Raw genomic sequence first — 21,232 nt, forward strand, 5'->3', positions numbered from 1 at the left:
TTCAATTGAAGGTTCATGAAAAAAAAAAGGTAGTATCTTTCCGAAACGGTCTTCATTATAAGAGTTTGAAAAAAAAAAAAAAAAACAGAACTAAAACAGGTTGGAGGTTCCATTAATCAAAATATTGTGTTAATACAAGGTGAGAAGACTAGTCCAAATAAACCAAATATGGAGAATAAAAATTTATGTTGACTACAAGTTTATTGTTAGCACAATCCATCAGCACAATGATTGAAAATACAAATAAAAAAAAAAAATTACATTTTATTTATTAAACAATGATTTGTAATATAAAATTTTATGAAGTTATGTTTTTAGCTCGAAGATCAAACTCCAAGGCGGTTGTAACATGTTTAAAGATGTTTTATATTAGTTAAAAATATATATATATATATATATATATATAATAATGAAAAAAAAAAAAGAAAAGAAAAAAAAAGTATAAGTAATGTGTACTTCTTATACAGCCATATCCATTTGAATTTTTTTATGCGGTCTGTAGTTTAAAATTTCAAAATCATCCACTTTGAAATCATCAATGTCGGTGACTTTTCTCTTAATTTCCAGTGTCGGAAGAGGACGTAAGGCACGTTGAAGCTAAAGGAAAAATGAAAAAAAAATAAATAAATAAACAAATATAGTTTTTTTCTTTATTTGAGTGCATAAAAAATATAAAAGGATACTGAATAAAATGATGAAATTTAAACACTAACAGATTTTTTATGTTTGAAGTTGAAACTATATATACAGGGTGACCAAAAAAAACGGGCCCCAACTCTAATTAGGCCCTATTTCTTAGTGTTTTGTTCGAATGAAATGAAACTTTGATCATAACTAGTTTATTATATTCAAAACATCACATCAAAACACCAGGGTCTTTGGCCTTTTTTTCTCCATTGACTGTAAAATGCTCAGAAAAACAAGTGAATGCCCTGTTTTTTTTGGGGGGTCACCCTGTGTGTGCGTGTATATGTATATATATATATATATATAGTTTTTGTTAATTGACCATAGCCAACAGTATTCAGCCTAAGTGGGTTGAATCAGCTTCCTTCAGAGAAAGTATTGAAGCAATATTAAATTCATAAGCATTCCCTAGTCACATGCATATCCCAGTCAAGGAAGATGGCATTATGCTTTTGCAGTTGACATTCTACATACTACGCCTGCTATTCCTAAATGGTCATCTAACTGGTACTAAACAAATTCAGCATTGCTTAACTTAGGTGATCTAATTAGAACCAGTGTGTTAACAAGTTTAGTTGCTTTGTTTTACGGCATATCAACCCTTTTTGGGTTATTTAATGTCGAATCCAGTTATTTTGGAAATAGTATTCATGTTACATTCAGTTATTTTGTAAAAGGTTTTTATTCTTCAGGCTCTTTGGATCTTCAGTCACTAGTTTGTAGTGTTTCGTTTGGTTGTTTTATAGTGAATTTTATCGTTTTTGTTCTCCGACCTACAGAAAATGAGCGAGTTTTACAATGGCAGAGGGAAAAGGTTTACAGTATTAATGTTTGGTATATTTTAAATTAGGAAACCAATCAGGAAGTAGGAGAGATAGAAAGAGAAAGGGGAAATGGGAAGAAGAAAAAGGGAGAAAAGGTGGGTTGTTGTTTTTGGTTTTGCAGAACATAATTAAGTTTTGCAAAAGGAAGTAAAAAAAAAACATCAATGTTAGGTGCGTTTCATCTCAAGAAGCCAATATCTTCAGACAGCCTGATCTGGTAGCATCAGTGTGTTAACAGGATTATGTGATTTAATTCAGTTTATTATACTATTTCAGACTGATGTACTATCTTTTAATGCTCAATTGTATGTATATAGTATTTGCTCTATTGTCACACGACCATCTTCCTAGGCATTACCTTCATTTTGGGTGGGTGAGTAGCAGTGTATCTATTCTATGGTTATCTCCCCGGGGATTACTCTTTTTTGTTAGTATAGTATCTGCTTTGTTGTCATACGCCCATGGTCTCAAACATTACCTCCTTTTTGTGTGTGTGTGTTGGGGTCAGTATAGTACATGTCAGTTTTTCATATGTACTAGCAAAAATATGCTCTTTTCTGTGAACTTCCAACACTTTTCAGTTTTTATTCAAAACATATTTCTGAACACTTGTGTTAATATTGCTTATTTAATTCTATATTTCATCTCCTATACCGTAATGTTATAGGAGATATATACGAAAATTATATTTGCAGCATCCATATAAAAGTCAGACTATCTCATGTATTCCAACCAAGAGATCTTTTTTTAAGCATCTTACTGATATTCTTGACAAAAAATTTGAAAAATACTCAAACTCTTATATGGTTAGCACTTTTTTTTTTTTTTTTTTTTTTTTTAAATCAGCATAATCCCGGAAAAATAATATCTAAAATTTACAAAAAAAAAAAAAAAAAAAAAAAAAAAAAAAAAAGACTCATTCTTCGTGAGGTAATTTGATTTTTATCTCATTTAATGTTATCAAGAAAATGACATGATTTTTTAATGTTATGTAAAGGGAAGTAACTGATTTTTTTTTTTTAAAGAGTTATTTCCATTATGCTGACTGAAGTGTGTCTAGAGAGAGGAATGGACTGTGTGAAGATGAGAGGGGGGGGGGGAGAAGTTATGTTGCATTTTTGCACCAGACAATGCCAGGTAGTCCTGCTAATAAGTGATAAAATCTATTCCATTTCAAACAAATTATCTTATTAGACTGTTCAACCAAATTCAAATTAAATTGCGAAAGACTCCAAATATCTCTACGTGTGGTTTAAACTTCAATATTCTTTAGGTATATTTTGTTGAACTTAGAAATCTTTCTGTTGAACGTGAAAATATGAACATAATTTTAAACAAAACTCTTTATTTAATCCACAATCCTGCTCTTGTTCCGTCAGTCATTACTGGGTAGAATTCTTAAGTAATTTGCAATTGTATTCTTAGTATCGCCCATACTGAGGATTGAACCTTCAACCTTTAAGAGTGTCGTTTAGAAGTGAATTTTTACTTTCTTCATTAAGTGTTTGGCGTAAAACTGGTACAGTACTTCATCCAGTATGCTAAATTGACTTGGATTCTAACGTTTTTTTTTCTTTGTTGAATGTTAGTTGAGATTTTCCAAGGCAATTTACAAAAAAAAAAAAACGCATTTTCATGAGCTGTCTTGTTTTCAAATTTTGTACTAATGTAACGGACGCGTCACGCGCATCACGTTGTAACGGGAATGATGTCCCGGGCCTGCGTCGTCTAGTGGTGGACCCCTCCAGCGTGACCAGACTCGTACTGGTCCCTGGAAAACATACCTCCGCTGCTCAAGGCACGTTAAACGTGCATGACCCCAAGTCCGTGTGGCAACATTGTCTTCTTCGGCCGTCACTTTGGTTTTATGTCTGCGTCTTCGTCGTCTGGCGTCAGGGCATACCTGAAATAAACTGCATCTTCACTTATGCCGGCAATCGAAAAACAAAGAAAAAACTCTGAGGTCATTTTCGTTTAAACCAAATAAAATAATTATTTGCAATCATTCCACATTTGTTTAAAGTCATGTTTTCGTTATCCGCGCTTCGTGATGCAGGTACTTGAGATTTCAGGTTAATTCTCTAGCTAAGAACAAGATCTTTTCAAGTTAGCCCTTACTGAGATTCCTGCCCCTGCCTCTCACCCCAGGCGGGGCGAGGGCCGATGTGTACGCTTCGCTCGCTGGCCAAAGACTGCCAAAACCCTTCTAACTCTTTTTCGAGTAGGCGATCGTTGTTTATATCAAAAGCATCTTCCTTCCTTTTCTCCATTATCTTCTATTCCACCCTCTTTCTTCTCTTGTGAATTTCTTTTTCTATCCCTCTGTTATCTTATTCTTTTCTCTTTCTCTGTTGTTTTGTGAACATATCTGTCAAACTAGCTTGGTGGTCTCTGAGTTAACACACCCGGGTCCCCGACTCCGAGCAGACATTTTGGAGCCCAATTCTCGAGACTGTCCGAATCAATTAAAAACTCATTCTCACCAGATCCAACTAGAAGAATAATCTCCTTTTTTTCCGCCATTAAAACAGATATCATGTCTGCCGAACAACCGCCTGTCTTAATCTTTGACACAGTATCAGCACGCCCCCCCCCCCCCCCGGCCATAAGCATTCTTATCTTCACCTGGCTGAACGGGACACCCGGCATTGTCCGGTGTCCCGTCACACTAATCAACATTCATTTCTGAATTCTTGACGTTTTTCAGGCCACCTACGCAGATAATACATACCATCAATATGCATTATCTTGTCACTCGTGCAGATTAACCACGTGCCAGGATTACTCACCACAGTATCAACAAATGCTAGCATGTAAAATGAACACTAAACTGAATATGATGACAACAAATTATTTTTCAATTCATAAATATTCAGTTTTCTAAGCCATCCAATTTTATTAAAGAGCATTTTTTTTTAAATTAATAATAGTGATTTATTAACACTCTTTAACTAATTAAAACTATAGTAATTACAATGGAAAGGTCTATTTCTAAAAAGATTCTAAATTTAAGTTGTAACAATTTAAACGAAGAAGAAAAACACTTTAATCTCACCTGTATTTTTAATGGTTTCACATGGTTAACATAGACATGAGCATCACCTAATGTATGGATGAAATCACCCGGCTAAAAAAAAAAAAAAAAGAAAAAATCAGGATTTTAAAAAATATACAAAAGATTGTAACTTTTTTATGAGATAATTTTAAATGTAGACTAAACTTATATTCTTCTAATGAAAGGGTATACCTCCATAATGGCCTAACAGTCCTCATTGAGTTTGAAACAATTTTGAATCATAAGGTGATAGCAATAACCAGGGTATTCATGTAAATGAATGGATTGATAAAAGGAACCAGGAAAATGGTTTCATTTAAATAAGACATGTGAAATAGGGAGACGGAGGAAAATACCACAAGACAAAGGGGAGGGAAGGAGGAATGAAGGAGAGTAAGCGAAAAAAGAAAAAGAGAGGGAGTAGTGAGAAAAAGAGGACGGGGACAGAAGAGGAAGACAAAGAAGAGAGGAGGAAGATGGAGAAGGGAGAAGAGGAAGACAGAAAGGAGAGGAGGAAGCCGAAGAAGAAGGAAAAGAGATGTAATGAGAAAGGAGGGAGCTCAAATGAAGGAGAGGAAAAGGTATACTATTATCAAATGGAAAGAAATATAGGTACTTGTACAGTTTAGTCAACACATTAAAAAATGAAAATATCGAAAAAAAAGATTACATTGTATGTATCTGTTTTGGACTGAAGATCTCCGAAAAAAAAATTTCATTTAATTTAATCGGGTAGTTTTTTTTTTTACAGTGCGTTGAAGTCAGCCATTGTGAAATTTGATGAACACGCCACGGGGAGATAACTCCATGTAAAGCGTCGATACTTCCTCCCCATCTTTAATTCTAGCTTTTCTTCCTAAAAAGCAAACCATTTGCTCGGTACCATCACAAATTGTTTTTTCGCTGTAAAAAAAAAAAAAAAAAAAAAAAAAAAAAAGAACTACTTGATGAAATTAAGAGAAATTCTTTTTCAGAGAACTTTGTTCCATAATGGATATGTGCAATATAACCTTTTTTCGATATTTTCATTTTTTAATTAAACTGCACAAGTACTGAAATATAATATACATAAAACAATAAGAAAAATAGAAAAGAACATTTAAATTCACAAATGAAAAATAGATTTAAAAATATGTGTAGGTCTCGCAAAAACTTTCGACACAAGCGATGGATCCTGACCATTTCGGTATCGTATTAAACCTCGGTTCTTCGGACGATAAATATTGAAAAATTGGCCAAAAACATTACTTCACCCTTAACTCGGCAGTTTTGTACAAGGAGAGATCGGTTTTTGCATCAACATTTTTGCAAAGTCATCGTCTCTTTTCAATTGACTATGTTTAATTTCAACGCTCTCTACTTCCGCTCGCAACATCAACTAAGACGTTAAATTATTTTTCATTTTCTTATTCTCCGTTTTTTTAAATTTTTTTTTAAATTTTTTTTAAACACCCCTCTCCACTCAGGCTGCCTACTGTGGTTTTGCTTCTGGTCCACTCCTGCTAATCTAATATATAAAAGGCAAAATGTGTGTTTGTTTGTATTTTTCCCAAAAACTTTTGAAAGACGCCATCGGAGCGTGACAAAATCAGTATCGTTAGAAAGGTCGATCTCTTGGATGAGAAATATCTAAAAATTGTCCAAAAAGATTAATTCTGCGCTGGTCAACTGGGCCGTTTTTTGGAAAGTGGGGTCAGTGTTTGCGTCAACAATTTTGCTAGTCATTCATGCCTAGTGATTTCAACGTACATTCAAAAGACCTTATTTCAAAGGCCTGTGACGTCACAAGTGTGCGCCGTGGGTGAGACAGCTAACACATTAGCTTTTTTCACCTCCTTTTCCTCTTTCACATTACAAGTTCGAGCCTGGCTACTGCAACTTTTTTTTTTTTTGCTGGCACGAGCACTCATTGTTATTTTGATTGAAGCAATATTTTTTTTTAGGAATGGGTTGCTCAATAGTCTTACTATACCACCTCTCCACACCCGGGCAACGCTGGGTACCCATACTAGTTAAATATAAAACCTACCTATACTTAGAAAGTCGGGTGACTACCGAGATGAAAAACTAGATTTTTAACTTTGCAAATTAGCTTTAAAATTTGTCTAATAAAATGCTACAGCAAAATCTTTTAATAACCTTATCGTTTTGGAGAGATTTTCAATAAACATTTTCAGCACACATTCAGGGCCAGTGCCAGAATTGACACCAATATTTTGAGACACTGACACTCAGCCTATGTCGTTACAAAGATACATTGATATAAAGAGGTTTCAAAGACAAAGATTCTTATTGATTCTTTTGGTCTGATCTTTAAAACAAAGTGCATTGGTGTTGGTGCATAGCTTTGATATATGCACAACTTTTTGAAAATCGAACGCTCATATCAGAAACTTACCTTCAAGCCAGTAATATGTGCAATCATGTAAACGAGCAAAGAATAACTGGCAACGTTAAATGGAACTCCAAGACCCTGGAAAATAAAACAAGACAAATATGACCAAAACAGGATTCCGAAAGAAATAAATTTTAAAGGAAAAAACAGTATTACTTGTCCAGATGATCCCCCACTAACAGGAAAAATAGCAAAAATAAATGAAAATCTATGATATACGTATCCATGAGAAAAAGAAAATATCTTACACCAAAATAATGTAAAATGATTAAAAAGCTAATTTGAGTTTCTCAACGTCCTCTTCCCGGTGTTAAAAATGGTTTTGTAATTGGAGTTATCTCCCTTGTTCATTCAGTTTTTACGATGGTGTTACAAGATCATTGCTTATAGTTTAGCCATAAAATTTGATTTTCATATTTAAAAATAAAACTATCAATTTATGTTATTTCTTTTTGTCACAGGTATGTATATCATACAGATGTTTTTTTCTTTTTTCATATGCAGGAGGCACCAAATTAATTCAATGTCAAATCATACTTTAATAATTAGATTCAACTCAAAAAGTTATATATTATAGAATATAAATTTTGTAAAAAAATTTTTTTTAAATGCATAGTCAAAAAACAATATTGAAACTAAAAGGATACAAAAATAGTAAAGAAATAGGTTTTACTATATATTTAATACTAGCATGGTTACCCGGCACTGCCCGGGTGGATATAAAGTTTGGTTTGGACACAGTTGCTTACTCCATTGTTACCCCTACAACAATTTCAAAAATAAAAGAACAGATAAAAACATGAAAATGTAATCAGCGAAAAAAATAAATATGTGAAAATCTCCCTACCAATCGGCAGAAGGGATACGAAGATAAGAAGCTATTCTCCGGATATTGAGCACTTTTTGATTACTATATACTAGTTTAAGTGAACTTCTTTAATGCTGCCTCAGTCTAGATAGATTTCATTACGGTCTGTTGAAACAAGGACAAACTGAAAATAATTCAGTTTTAAAAATAACAAAGTCGAATTTGTTTTAACTAAAATAAGTTATAAAAATGATTAGTTATGACTTAAAAGAAAAAAATTAGCAGTTAACCACTGATAATCCTGTTTAAATGTTAAAACTGTAAAAAAGAAAAAACACAGCAGGCGCCATTTAATATAACGCGAATGGAGAATCAGCAGGAGCTTTAATTTGTCGTCCATAATTAGTAAAACCGACTAACAAGTTTTACTCTTCTTGTTTGATACTGTTGAGGAAATGATAAAACGCCAACTCACCATATCACCTGATCGCTGGTACATTTGACAGGAAAGTTCTCCATTATTCACATAAAATTGACACATCACATGGCAGGGAGGCAGAGCCATTTTGGGTAAATCTGCATAGGAAATTGATTATCATTTTCAGAAATATGAAAAAAAAAAAAAAAAAAGTCAAATCTGTAAACAAAGGCATGAAAAAAATATTCAAATACTTTTTAACTATCAGCCAGGGAGATTTTCCCTCAGCACCAAAGCCAACAGTCTAGGCCATTGTTGAGATGGCATGTTACCTTTTGTAAGATGTTGTACAGTTCTAGAAAGTTCACCCTCTTAAGCTTTGCCTTCTTTTGAGAAGAGGTTAGTTTTGATGAGACTGCCCAGCCATCTTTTGCAAACCACAGTGCTTTTCCTCTTTGTCACTTACCTTTCAAATCCCACTTTCCAACTTTTGTCACATATTTGTGGGAGGGAAATTAACTTTTGCTATTCAAGAACCGAATTGCATAAAAAATGAATTTTTCAGTACTTATACAGAAAAATAGCTGGGCTATCATCAGAATTTTGCATGCAACTTATGTAAACAAAAACGGAAGATGCTGGATTTCCTCCCCCCCCCCCCCACACACACAAACGTTGCCAATTTTTTCAATGAAAAATTTAATTATATGAAAATTGAATTGAAAAAATTTCAACAATATTCTTTTTGTCGTTACAAAGAAAATATAATCATCAAACAATTTTTTGGAAACTAAGAAAATTTAAACTAAAAAAAGACAACACATTGTAAGATAAGTTTCACGAATAAATACTTTTTTAATAACTGATCTGAAACAAGAATTAAAAAAAAAATTTTGATATTGAGTTGGTTTTTTTTTTTTACAATAAACCAATGATAGTAAATAAATGTCTTCTTAAATGACATTGGCTGCTGTGATTTCACTGACTCAGCATTTCAGCATCTAACTATTCCTTCCCCCCCCCCCACCCCAAACAAGACACCGTGTTATTAGGGGGCTACTATCTGAGATATACATTGCAGGGATACTATGTAGGGAGTTGAGTAGCAAGATGTCTGTTTGCATTACACTTCAACTTCTGCATGTCAGTACATCCGGGAAGCGGGAACCTGGAAGAGAATTCCAAAATCTAGCAGTCCTAGGAAAGAAAGGCTTTCTTACATCTAAGGATCTCTACTGTGTAGGGGTGGATTTTGTTGCTTGTCGGGATGTTTACAGTGAGGAGGTACAAGGGCTTGTATTTCGTTAGAACACCTTCCATTAACATACTTATAAAACAGGCAAAGGGATGCAACATTTCGTCAATGATACAGCGGTTGAAGCTTAGCTGATAGTGTGGTACCTATTAGGTTGGCAACTCTCTTTTAGACCCTGTCTAAGAAGGAGAGACTTGTAGCAGATACACCAGCCCAAATGTGGCAACAATACTCCATACATGGGTGAATGGTGACCTTGTATAGGTAGAGAATACTTTCAGGCGTAACTTTCTAGCACAGTAGAGAGAGCCCACCTTCTTCACAGAAGCCTTGGCTATGCCCTCGATGTATCTGTTCCAACTCATGTTCCCTGTGAACGTTAGTTAAGCCGAGGAGTTTGTACGAAGTGCTTTCAGGCAATGTATCATTAGCCATAGCTATTAGTGGTTGACAAGGTTTCCTGTGATTATTAAAGGAAAGAAGCTTAGTCTTGTTAGCATTGAATGTGACCATCCATTTTTATTAAAAAATTTTTATTTAGAAATTTCCATCAATAGAACAGTCCTTATTCTGCATAAGTACCAAATTTTGCAAGAAACACTCGAGTACTTTTTTATTATTATTTATTTTAATTTTGTTTACTTTTTAGTTTTTTCTCAATTTTCTTTGCACACACTTTAAATCTTTCTTTCCCCCCCCCACCCTCTCTTTAGAGACACACTTCACATCTCTCTTTATATCACTCATTTTCATTTCATACTATTCTCTTTCTCATTTTTACTGCATCTTTATTTCTCGCTTTAATCAATGAAATACAAAGTTTCCTATATCAACATAAACTTGAATAATACAAACCAACAGGATTCCAAGCCGACATGATTATCCGTCGATTGTCTGGATTTTTCTTAATGAGATCAATAACATTACGAAGTTGGTCAACACCCATATTTTTGTAATCAGTATTAAAGTCAGCGTATTCAGCTCCAAAATGGCGCCATTGGAAACCATATATGGGTCCTAGATCACCTGGAATTAGAAGAAATGGAAGGAATTCAATGGATAAACACAAAACATTTTATTCTTGGTTGAATCCAATGAGTTGATATGAAACAAGTGAGAAATTTCCAGCTGTTAGAAGTTTGAAATTTGATCATATTGCACAAAATAAGCTGATCAGTCGGGAATACGGAGCAAGAGCATAATACAATAGTTCTTGGTTTGGGTTAGTTTTATGGCATTTCAATTATGAATGGATGGGATAATTATTTTTATTTTATTTTATTTATTTACTTTTTATTTTAAATAAACCTAATACTATGGACGTCCACCCCAATAACTAGGGCCCCGGAGAGTGTTAGGAAGTGATTTATAAAATAAAAGGAAAAGTTGGAAGAAAAAAAAGCCATGAAAATGGTCAGAAAGGATTCACTAAGGCACACAAAGCGGTAGGATGAATGAACATCGAAAGTAGGATGTGTAGTCAACTGGGAGAAGCCAAGACAAAAGATATGGACACAGAATTTCTGATTCTTAAGTCAATATATTTAAAAGCTTTGAGTTAATTTACAATAGCTTTCAGTTTGTGTAAGTTGGCAGCTTGGAGATCTTCCGAGAAGTTGGGCAAAAGCAGGTCTGGAGAAGTAATCACTAAGAAAAGATGTGATCAGATGGCTATCAATGGACAACATTTGGAATTTCTTTTTCTACACTATATGACAGTATTACACACATACACACCCAACAGAGTTATACTAACAACTTGTCTTGTGTTTTTATTGCAGTGCAACATCAGGCTGCAATATTTTTAAATTAAATTTTATTGAGTGTTATTTCTTTGGTGAAGTTTAAGATGCTGTTTGCTTATTATCTTTAGGTTATTCGAATTGTATTTTTTCTGGTTTTGCTGGATAATGTGATAGTTCATGAGTATATACTTAACTGTATACGATACTTGGCATAAAACACATACTGAAGATACTTCACCATTCCATAAATGTTTATAGGTAGTATATATATATATATATATATATATATATGTGTGTGTGTCATATATATCAGACATACCAAACATGTGGTCTGCGGGCTGCATATGATCCATTGTCAGCTTATTTGCAACCTGCACAGATAACTTTGACAAAGTGTGCGGATGTGTGTGTGTGTGAGGGGGGGGTTACATTAAGATACAAAATGTGTCTGGAAAGTAGTGAAAATTTCTCATCTATCTTCACTTTAGAAAATTTTGTTTTTTGACACTGAATCCATTAGAATGTGACAATATTTTTCAAGTTATCAATATCTTTATTATAATCAAACAAGTTCCATTATGAAAAATCAAGGATTCACAATCATTCACATTAAGTTATTGCTGAGGAATTTTTACATCTTCGTTGTAAGATTTTTTTGTTGTTAATACCTATGAATTCTCATTAATCGCTTAAAAATTATTTTATTCATAAAAAAATAAAACTACTTAATCTACATGATTTTTGGAATATAATGTTTTCTTTCCTAACTGCCATGTTCATCTTAGAAATTTTTCTTTATTTTTGGTTTTTACTATAGAGGAAATACCGGACAAGCACCAAAAATTTTGTTTTCAAGTGAGATTTTAGTGACGTTGGTTATGGTGTCAGGTTCAATCTGTACCTTTTAGTTGCCAATTTAATTGGGGTGCTACATATAAACTTAGTCCAAAAGAACAAACAAAAATTGGCATCTCAGAGATGTAAGCAATGCTAATCACTAAGCAAATCTAGTCAGTCTTAACGATCAATAATTTACTTACCTTCTTCCCGTTCCGTAAATCCTAGATTATCGAGGAAGTTCCGAGATCCATTCGCATCCCATATGTGGACATCTTTATTCTTTAATTCGTTGCTGTTTGTACAACCTTGAATGAACCAGAGCATTTCCTCGAGAATTCCTCGCCAGAATACTCTTTTTGTGGTGAACAAAGGAAATGCTGCCAAAGAACAAAATCAGAAATGATGATAGATAGTAAGGCTGGAGTGGATTTGATTTGGTTGTTTTATGGCATATCAACCCTTTTGGAGTTATTTAATGTCAAATGTGGTCATTTTGTTAAAAGATTTTATGCTTCAAATTCTTTATATCTTCAAATATTTTTTGTTTTTGTAGAAGAAAATTGTTTTTGTTTTTGACTTTACAGAACACAATTAAGTTTTGCAAAGGGAAAGGAAAAAACAATATACATGTTGAGTGCATTCAAGTAAAGAATCTGATATATTCAGACAGCCTGATCTGGAAGCATCGAGAAGGGTGAAGTAGAAAGAGAAGGAAAAACAAAACCGATATTTGTAGGAAAACCCAACATTGCCAGTGTTGAATAAGGAACTATGTGTCCTTTTGTGCCCAGCATATAAAATTATATTACTTTGTTATTCTTTTGATTTTCTACATCTTGTAAAATTCAATTTTTGGAAAGGCCCCAAAGAAAATCATACTGTCTCCAGGATATGTATATTTCACAGAAATGTGCGCAAACTTTTGACAGCATAAACTCTTATTGACAATCTAGACTGCGGGCATGGTATATTTTAGGCATAGGTTTTATTGATTGACAATGGATAAAAACATGGTTTCAAAGCACGTAAATACAAAATGAGGATAATGCACAGGTGAAGAGTTCACTAAAACAAAAGCATAGACTTAATAAACTTACAGAATAGAAAGCATTTTGAGCATAAAAAAATACTGCCAAGAAAGGAAAAAAAATCAAATTATACTATATGGCAGACAAGTTACAAGAGATTGGATGGCGATTTCACACATAGACAAAAGGTAAACAAAGTTCATTTAAATAATAGCAATAATACTAAAAACATAATACTATAAGGCTATTACAAAAATAATGTTGTTATCTTGACATTCAATTTTAAAAGATCATAACTCCTTTCATAATAAACTTTATTAATCGAAATAAGAACCATTAGAATCAGCAGATTTTTGCCATCGAGAAACAAGTTTATTTATCCAATTAGCATAGAAATTTGGAGTTCTGGAAGCAATGAAGTCATTGAAGGCCGATTCGGCATCTCGGCTTTTGAAGCATTTTTTGCGCAGGAAGTTGTCGAGATGCTTGAAAAAGTGAGCGAAAAGAGCAGTAAATATGGCAGATGAGGCAGAATCTTCTGCAGGATCAGCTGAGCATTGCCATGAAGGAGAATTGATCTTGTAGATAACCAATCTCGGGCACATACATTGGAGCTTCTGGTGCATTTTATCAATTTGTCAGCAATACTTCTGTCATTATCATTTTGCCTGAATTCAAGAAGCTGTGATGGAGGAGACCGGCCACAGACCACCAAACAGTCACCATAACCTTTTTTGGTGCAATTTCGGTTTCGGGAAGTGTTGTGGAGCTTCTCCAGCATCCAACAACTCTGCCGAATGTCGCCGGTTTTCGTAGAGGATCCACTTATCACACGTCACAATCAGCTTGAGAAATGGGTCGTTTTTGTTGCACAGGAGTATAGAAGACACCTCAAAACGACAATTTTTTTTATTATCGTTCAATTCATGCGCCACCAACATTTTCGCCTTCCCTATTTGTTTTAAATGGTTAATGACTGTTGAGTGGTCGACCTCAAATTCAACAGTAACTTCTTGTGTGGTTTTGTAACGATCAGTTTCAATTAAGGCTATCAAATGTTCGCTATTAACCGCAGTCATCTTCGAGGCTCTCATTACCATTGCGAAATTTCTTGAATCATCATTGTACCACATTTTCGTTAGTGGTTCCTGGGCCAAATGCATCATTGATATCAGATGCTGTCTCTGAAGCTTTTCAGCATAGTTTGAACTGGAACAAGAAAATCATGCAGATTAGAATTTTGTCCATGCTGCCGAAAAGCCTGCAAAAAAAATGAACTAACAGATTAAGAACGGTAATGAATAACACGATTCGATAGAACAAAAAACGCACTTTAAAATGATATATAACATGGCTATAATATATCAATGAATTAATTCAGAAATCTATTATATAATCTTACCTGTCTGTTTAAATTTATATATGTATGTCTGCCTAAAACAGAGGCGACAGATATGCACAAGATAGGTATAGTTTTGAAGCTCAACCCTTCAGACAACAAATATAAAAAAAATTGGCTAAAAACAATTATTCCTTCACCCTCAACTAGACAGTTTTATACAAAGAGGGTCGTTTTTTGCTTTGTTTTTTTTTTGTTTTGCCATTTTTGCAAGTCATCATATCAGTTGGATTGACTTTATTAATTTCAAGGTTCCGAACTTCTGGTCGCATCATGGAGTAGGGGTAAGACATCAGGTTTTCTTTCCCGTCTTCGTGTCACGGGTTCAAGCCTGCCTGCCTACTACCGCCTTTTTTTTTTTTTTTTTTTGCTCAACGCACACACCTCCGGGCAACACCGGGCACCCAGGCTAGTCATATATAAAAGTAACAGATGTGAGAAAACGATATTGTTTTTGCATTAACCGAATATAAAACTATTCAAATCTATCTTTATAGAGAAAAAAGGCAATAATTCTTATTGGTGATGCTCAAAAAAATGTTGAGATACTCAAAGAGATAGAAAACTATGCCATGTGAGGAAGATCAGGGATGAGTATCAAAAGCTTCTGGTGATGATGAGACGGAAGGAAACACCTAAGAAAAAAGGGTCAGCAAAGGGAGATAAATGCCAGGGTATCTATTCTATGCTAGATAGCACAGAAGTACCCAGCATTGGCTGAATAAAGCGACACAAGCAAAATAAACTTTGGTAAATTTATAATCTTAAACTTTTAAAGCATATCCGGTGTTACTCAGAACTCAATGAGGACCACTGTGCACTCCTGCTCAAGCCCTGAGGTTTATATTTATATTTATATCTTTTAATCTCTATAAATTTAATAAATAAAATAAAACTTGGATGTAAATCTCATCTCCATAAGCAAGCTGATTCACTGTTTTGCTAAATTCCTTTTTTTTTTTTTTTTTTTTTTTTTTTTTTGTAAGACAACCTGTAGTATAGTCAAAATGATGGTTTCTGACAAACCTACTTATTCACATACCAGGAATATGAAAAAAAATTTAGGTTCTTTTTTAAAAGTAAAGAATTTTATTATTTAAAACATTTTAAGAAAATACATTTTTTTGTATGGGTGTCACTCCAGACATGGCATGACGACACTTGATGCAGAGCTAACAAGAATGAAAGATGATTTAACTATTGGCCTTAGTTGCAAAAACATTAAGGCTGTAGGTAAAAGGTCAGCAGGAAGAGAGTTCACAATTTTGCAGTTCTTGCAAATTAGCTACTGGAATAGGAAGCTGTATAAAGGTGTCAAAACAGTGAATTTATAGAAACCATTAGATCAACTAGTTAAACGAGCTGAAACAAAGGAAGCTCAGACAATTCTGAAGAACACATGTAATTTCTATATATAAAAGACAAAACATCCGCGAGCGTTTTTGTATGTCCAGCAAAGGCTTTTTTCGCCGGGCTTCTCGGGGAGGAGAGGGGGGGGGGGGTACTATATTTTAGAACTTTTATATATACTCCCTACGATTTGTGAAGGACATTGTCTCTAGATTTATTTTGATCGACTTTTATAAAATCCCTGCTATTCCACCCTCTCGAGTGTTTGTTCGGCTTTTTCGTATAAAAGCGAAACTAATACCGGAGCTAAGGCAGCCGCCTTGGCCTTCATGGCCCAAACGTCCAGAAAGCAATTAGCTTTGATCACTGTGGGGGAAACCCCTCATGTCAGACAACTGCTATTAATTTGGACACTCCCTTTTTGTGGGGAGTTGATTTTCCCCAGGGCGAAAAGCTGAACTGGCCTTCAGCCAATGTTCATTTCTGCACCTGCTAACAAGTCAACTTTTTGATTGACACCGCTAAATTTGAACGCTTTTCACTTAGTATGGCCTCGTAGCGTAGCGGTAAGATGTCACGTTTTTGTTTCACTTTCTTTTCCTTTCCTCCTTTGCGTCACAAGTTCGAGCCTGCCTGACTAATAACACTTTTTTTTTCTTTTACACCTACAAACACCCGAGTAACGTCGGGTAACGTCAGGTACCCCCGCTAGTAGATTTATAGAAATGATTTATTATTATTTATAGAAATAACTGAAACTAGCAACATCATGGTTGAGAGGGAGATTGCAGAGAAGAAACGCACCAATCAGATTACAGATACATTTCTGCAACTTATCAACAACCCTCAAATGGGACAGATTTAAAAAGAAGTATTTAATAAGAAAATGTTCTTTGGATTTCATCAAATTTTTGGATTCTTTGAATATCAAAATTATTGGCTAGTTAAATATTTTGGTAATTCCAAATCCAGATAATTACAGATGTTTGAGTTTTTTCTTCTTTTTTTTTTTTTTTATTATTATTATGACCACAAACAATAATAAATCCACAAAAGGAATGTGATCTATAAGATGTTTTTAAACAGTATTCTTTTTTTAACTACCGACAGTTAAATAAGGAACGACATACCTTCCCGTATGTTATAACGCATTTGCATACCAAACACAGACAGCGTATCAATTCCAGTACGGTTTGATCGTCGACTTCCATGATTAATGATGTGTTCAATAGCATTCAAGTATTGTTGTTCACTAGAAATAAAAAGAAAAAAATTAAACACTTATCAAATTTAGATCTTGTGTGGATAACCATCAAACATTAAGTAGGAAATAGATTCATACACTGTTAGTATTTACGACTGGAAATTTGATTGTTTCATGACATATCAACCCATATTGGCTTATTTAATTAATGTTGCATCTTACAAGACTTTTACAGCTACACAGGTTAGGCTATAGAAGACAGACAAGGCAGCATTGCATCATATAGTCCTCTCCACATTTGCGGATGGTGGGTTCAGTTCTGTCACCTTACCTGTTTATACTAACTTTTGATGGCTCCATTCTTGTTTTCAGGTGGTTGAGTGTTTTCCACTTCTGAACCAGAAGCAGAGATTCCTATGTTAGTAGGGGGGAGCCCATTTTCTAACCATCTGGTTCACAACTGTAATCTGGTTTCTTCCTGATATGCTGTTAGGGTACGACATGGTTGAGGAAGCTTCTACTTGACTTCACTCGAACTGTTGGTTCACATCCATGAAGGAGACAGTATAATCACTGATAGCTTAAATAATAAAAACTAGCAGGACCTGTGAAAATTACACAGGGGACTCATTCATCTCTATATAAATAAAATGAACTCATTTTTTCCCCTCTGAGTTTGACCTTAATAGGATTAAAAATCAAAACATTTCATGCGAATGTAATATGCACGGACTGCAGCAAAATATCTCTGGTGTGTTATAGGCCTATTACCTATCCACTTCCTCGATAATCTTAGATCCCTATATTTTTTCTGCTGAGAGTTCACACCCAAAATCTGTTACAATCAATGAAAGCGGTAAAATCTTTTCTCTCTATTACATTCATTACATGTGCTTACAGTTTGTCGGAGCAGTCACCATTAAAATACTTATAGAACAGGCAGAGCGATGCAACATTTCGTCGATGGGACAGAGGCTGAAGCTTAGATGACAGTTTAGGACCTATCAGGTTGGTAACTTTCTTTTGAACCTTGTCTAGGAGCGAGAGACTAGTAGCAGATGCACCAACCCAAATATGACAACAATACTCCATACATGGGCAAATAATGGCCTTATCGAGGTACAGGATACTTTCGAGTGTTAGTAGTTTTCTAGCATGGTAGAGAGAACCTACCTTCTTCGCAGTGATCCTGGTAATGCTCTCAATGTAACTGTTCCAACTCATGTTCCCTGTGAACGTTAGGCCAAGGAGTTTAAAAAAAGTAACTGATTTTTTTTCCACAAAGTTATTTTCTTTACACTTACTCATTCCTCAAGTAATCTATAAAAATGCGTTTATGTCCAGAGAGAGGAATGAGCTGAGCTGACCAGAGAAGAAAGAGATGGGTGTAGAAAGGAAGGTGGTGAGGGGGGGGGGGGTTATAAAAAAGTTAATAAAAATGTTACTTTCACCCAGGGCGATGCCAGGTAACCCCACTAATTCTTATTAAAGCAAAATCAGATTCACTTTCAGCTTATATATTTTATCTAACAAAAAACATGCGGTCATGCAACAAAGATATTTACAACAGAAATTTCAAAGTAATGGATCCTGGGTAATGCTGAGGTTGGTACAACTAGTTAGAAAACGTGTGCTTGTACTTTCTATACATACGAAACAACATTTTATAAAACCGTTACCATCGTCATATTTGGTAATTTAACGTTTGTTTTTCCATGCTAAGATGCATTGAACAGATTAGAGCATATCAATGAGTGTCACTTATCAATGTTCACACATCACAGTGGTGACTGGATATACCATGGTATGATCTGCAAATGAGAAAAGTCCAATCATTTCTCACATTCTTTTCTAGATCTGATTTAGCCCCCTTTTCATTACACTAGGAAAATTAAAAAATAAATAATTTTTAGCTTTTGCTATGAAAAAAATAGGTTATTTATAAAATATAAATTGATCAAAGATTTTAGTTCTTAAATTATTAAAATTCATGCATAACTTTGAAATATAAGCATTTGAAGCTGAAAAAATTGAAAAAAAAAAAACAAACAAACAAAAAACACATTATCTAATCAAATTCTAACATGTTACCTTAAAAAACATTCTTTCCTTTTATATTTTAAGTTAAAATTTACCAAATTCTTACCACTGGTTGCTTTGAAAACAATTAAAAAAGATTTATAATATTCATAATTTTTTTTTTTATCTCATTGATAAAAAATTAAAACAAAATACACATAACTGATAACTTATAGCTTTGATTTAGCCCCTTTTCATTACGCTAGCAAATCGAAAAATAAATTTTAGCTTTCTTTTTTTTTTTTTTAAGTAGGGTATTTATAGAATATAAATTGATCGAAATTAATTTTAAAATTGTCAAAATTCATGCATAACTTTGAAATATAAGCATTTGAAGCTGAAAATTTTTTTTTAATTAAAAAAAAAAAAATATTTAAATTAAAAAAAAAAAATTTGATTAAAAATATTTTTTTTTAATTAAAAAAAAAAAAAAAAAAAAAAAAAACATTTTCTAACTAAATTCTAACATATGTTACCTTAAAAACCATTCTTTCCTTTGATATATAAAGTTAAATTTCACCAAATTCTTATCACTGATTGTTTTGGGATTGATGTTAACCTTCTCCACACAACTCAAAAAAAAAAAAAAAAAAAAAAAAAAAAAAAAAAAAAAAAAAAAAAAAGATTTATGATATTCATCATTTTTTTTATCTCACTGATAAATTATAAAAACAAAATAAAAATAATATTGATAGCTTACGGCTAAATTAATTTGCTTTCATTTGATCCATAGTTTGACATGCTTTTATTAGCAATACACATGAAAAAATTGAAATAGCTTGAAATATTTCAATATTGGTATGCATAGAAAGAGCTTGATGAGCTAAGAAAGAATCTTTTTAAATTTTTTAAATCTGATTAAAATTAAGGAATTTATGGCTATTTTTGTGCCTCACACGTTTGGATATTTTTCCCTCTTTAAGACCATATGCGTTTCGTCACATTTTTTACACTACTTTTTCAGTAAAAATGTCATATCTTTGTTAAAACACAAGACTAAGAAATGAAATCTACCATATAAGTGTATTTTTGTACAAGGAATCAGAATATGCAACTGAAAATCTCCCAAAGTTTATGGTTTCCAAATAATCTGCAGTAAATGTGTATAAATATGCAGCAATTCCTTAAAAATGCCATGTATCCATAAACAGAAAAGAAGTTGGAGAACTCAAAGTTGAATTGTAATGTGCTTTATGTACAAAAAACTTAAATCTAAACATAAGACCATTTAAAAATGAATATATTACAATATTTCTTTGGTATTATTGTAGATTAACACCTTCTGTTTAACCCCACTCAACTCCTTCTGACCACCCCTCCAAAATGTGATTCTACCTTTTTTAGGAAATTATGTATAAAATGCCATGAAAAACTTTAATGAAAGATAAACAAATTATTTTAGAATTGAATGTAAAATAATTTCCTATTACAGGTCATTCTAGCATTTTAGGGCAGTTAACTGTTTTTTTTTCTATGGGAAAATATGCATGCTTTTTTTTTTTTTTTTTTTTTAAGATGATTATGTGTAGTTTTAAGAGGGTTTCTATGCAATGAGAATATGGGGAGGGTTGCCATTCGGACTTTGAATTAATTGTAGGGCTAAGGAAAATTATGTGTGAACATACTGAAAACTTGACTGAGACAAAGCTAACAAAAACAATATTAGAGGGGGGAGCGGTTAGTTTCACAAAAATTTAATGTAAAATAATTCACCATTTCCTGGCGATTCTAGCATTTTAGGACAGTTAACCAATTTATATTTATGTGTATTTTTCTTTAAGGAAGGATCTATTTTTTGTTTGTTTTAGATGCTTGTATGTGGCTTACAGAGGTATTTTGTTGGGGGGGGGGGCTTGCCACTCGAACTTAGTGTTATTGTTAGGGTTAAAGAGCGTTTTAGGAGGAGACTTGCCACACAATTTGGATTAGAGGTGAAGTTAAGAGAGCTTTTTTTCAAAGAGAGCGTTCATCACTCATATTTACTGTTAGCGGTTCATAATTATTGGCTTTTGAAAATGTGATGGATCAAATTTGGAATATCACATTACTATTAAATATGTAAACTTATGTAAATAAGGATGTGAAACTTTACAAGAATTAGGACAAACAGACAAAAATAAGTTTTATTTAAAACAAGTGACAGTA

At 33.4% G+C, this 21,232-nt stretch overlaps 1 protein-coding gene across 4 annotated transcripts in view; it reads right to left on the reverse strand.

The window, feature by feature from the left end:
• Positions 1–248: 248 nt before the first annotated feature.
• LOC145293057 (thymidylate synthase-like) overlaps positions 249–21,232 on the reverse strand; it is a 58,131-nt gene continuing 37,147 nt past the window's right edge. For all 4 annotated transcript variants that reach the window (XM_080139383.1, XM_080139384.1, XM_080139385.1 and 1 more), the window contains 7 exons: positions 16,935–17,056; positions 12,228–12,404; positions 10,298–10,468; positions 8,245–8,345; positions 6,965–7,039; positions 4,567–4,638; positions 249–597 (listed from right to left, as the gene is read on the reverse strand). In XM_080139383.1, coding sequence (XP_079995509.1) covers positions 460–597; positions 4,567–4,638; positions 6,965–7,039; positions 8,245–8,345; positions 10,298–10,468; positions 12,228–12,404; positions 16,935–17,056 — 856 coding nt within the window. In that variant the 3' untranslated portion in view covers positions 249–459. The remainder of the gene's footprint in view (positions 598–4,566; positions 4,639–6,964; positions 7,040–8,244; positions 8,346–10,297; positions 10,469–12,227; positions 12,405–16,934; positions 17,057–21,232) is intronic.

This window comes from Euprymna scolopes, chromosome 14 (genome assembly GCF_053919585.1).
Source record: "Euprymna scolopes isolate OS-2025 chromosome 14, ASM5391958v1, whole genome shotgun sequence".
NCBI classification, from domain to species: Eukaryota; Metazoa; Mollusca; class Cephalopoda; order Sepiida; family Sepiolidae; genus Euprymna; species Euprymna scolopes.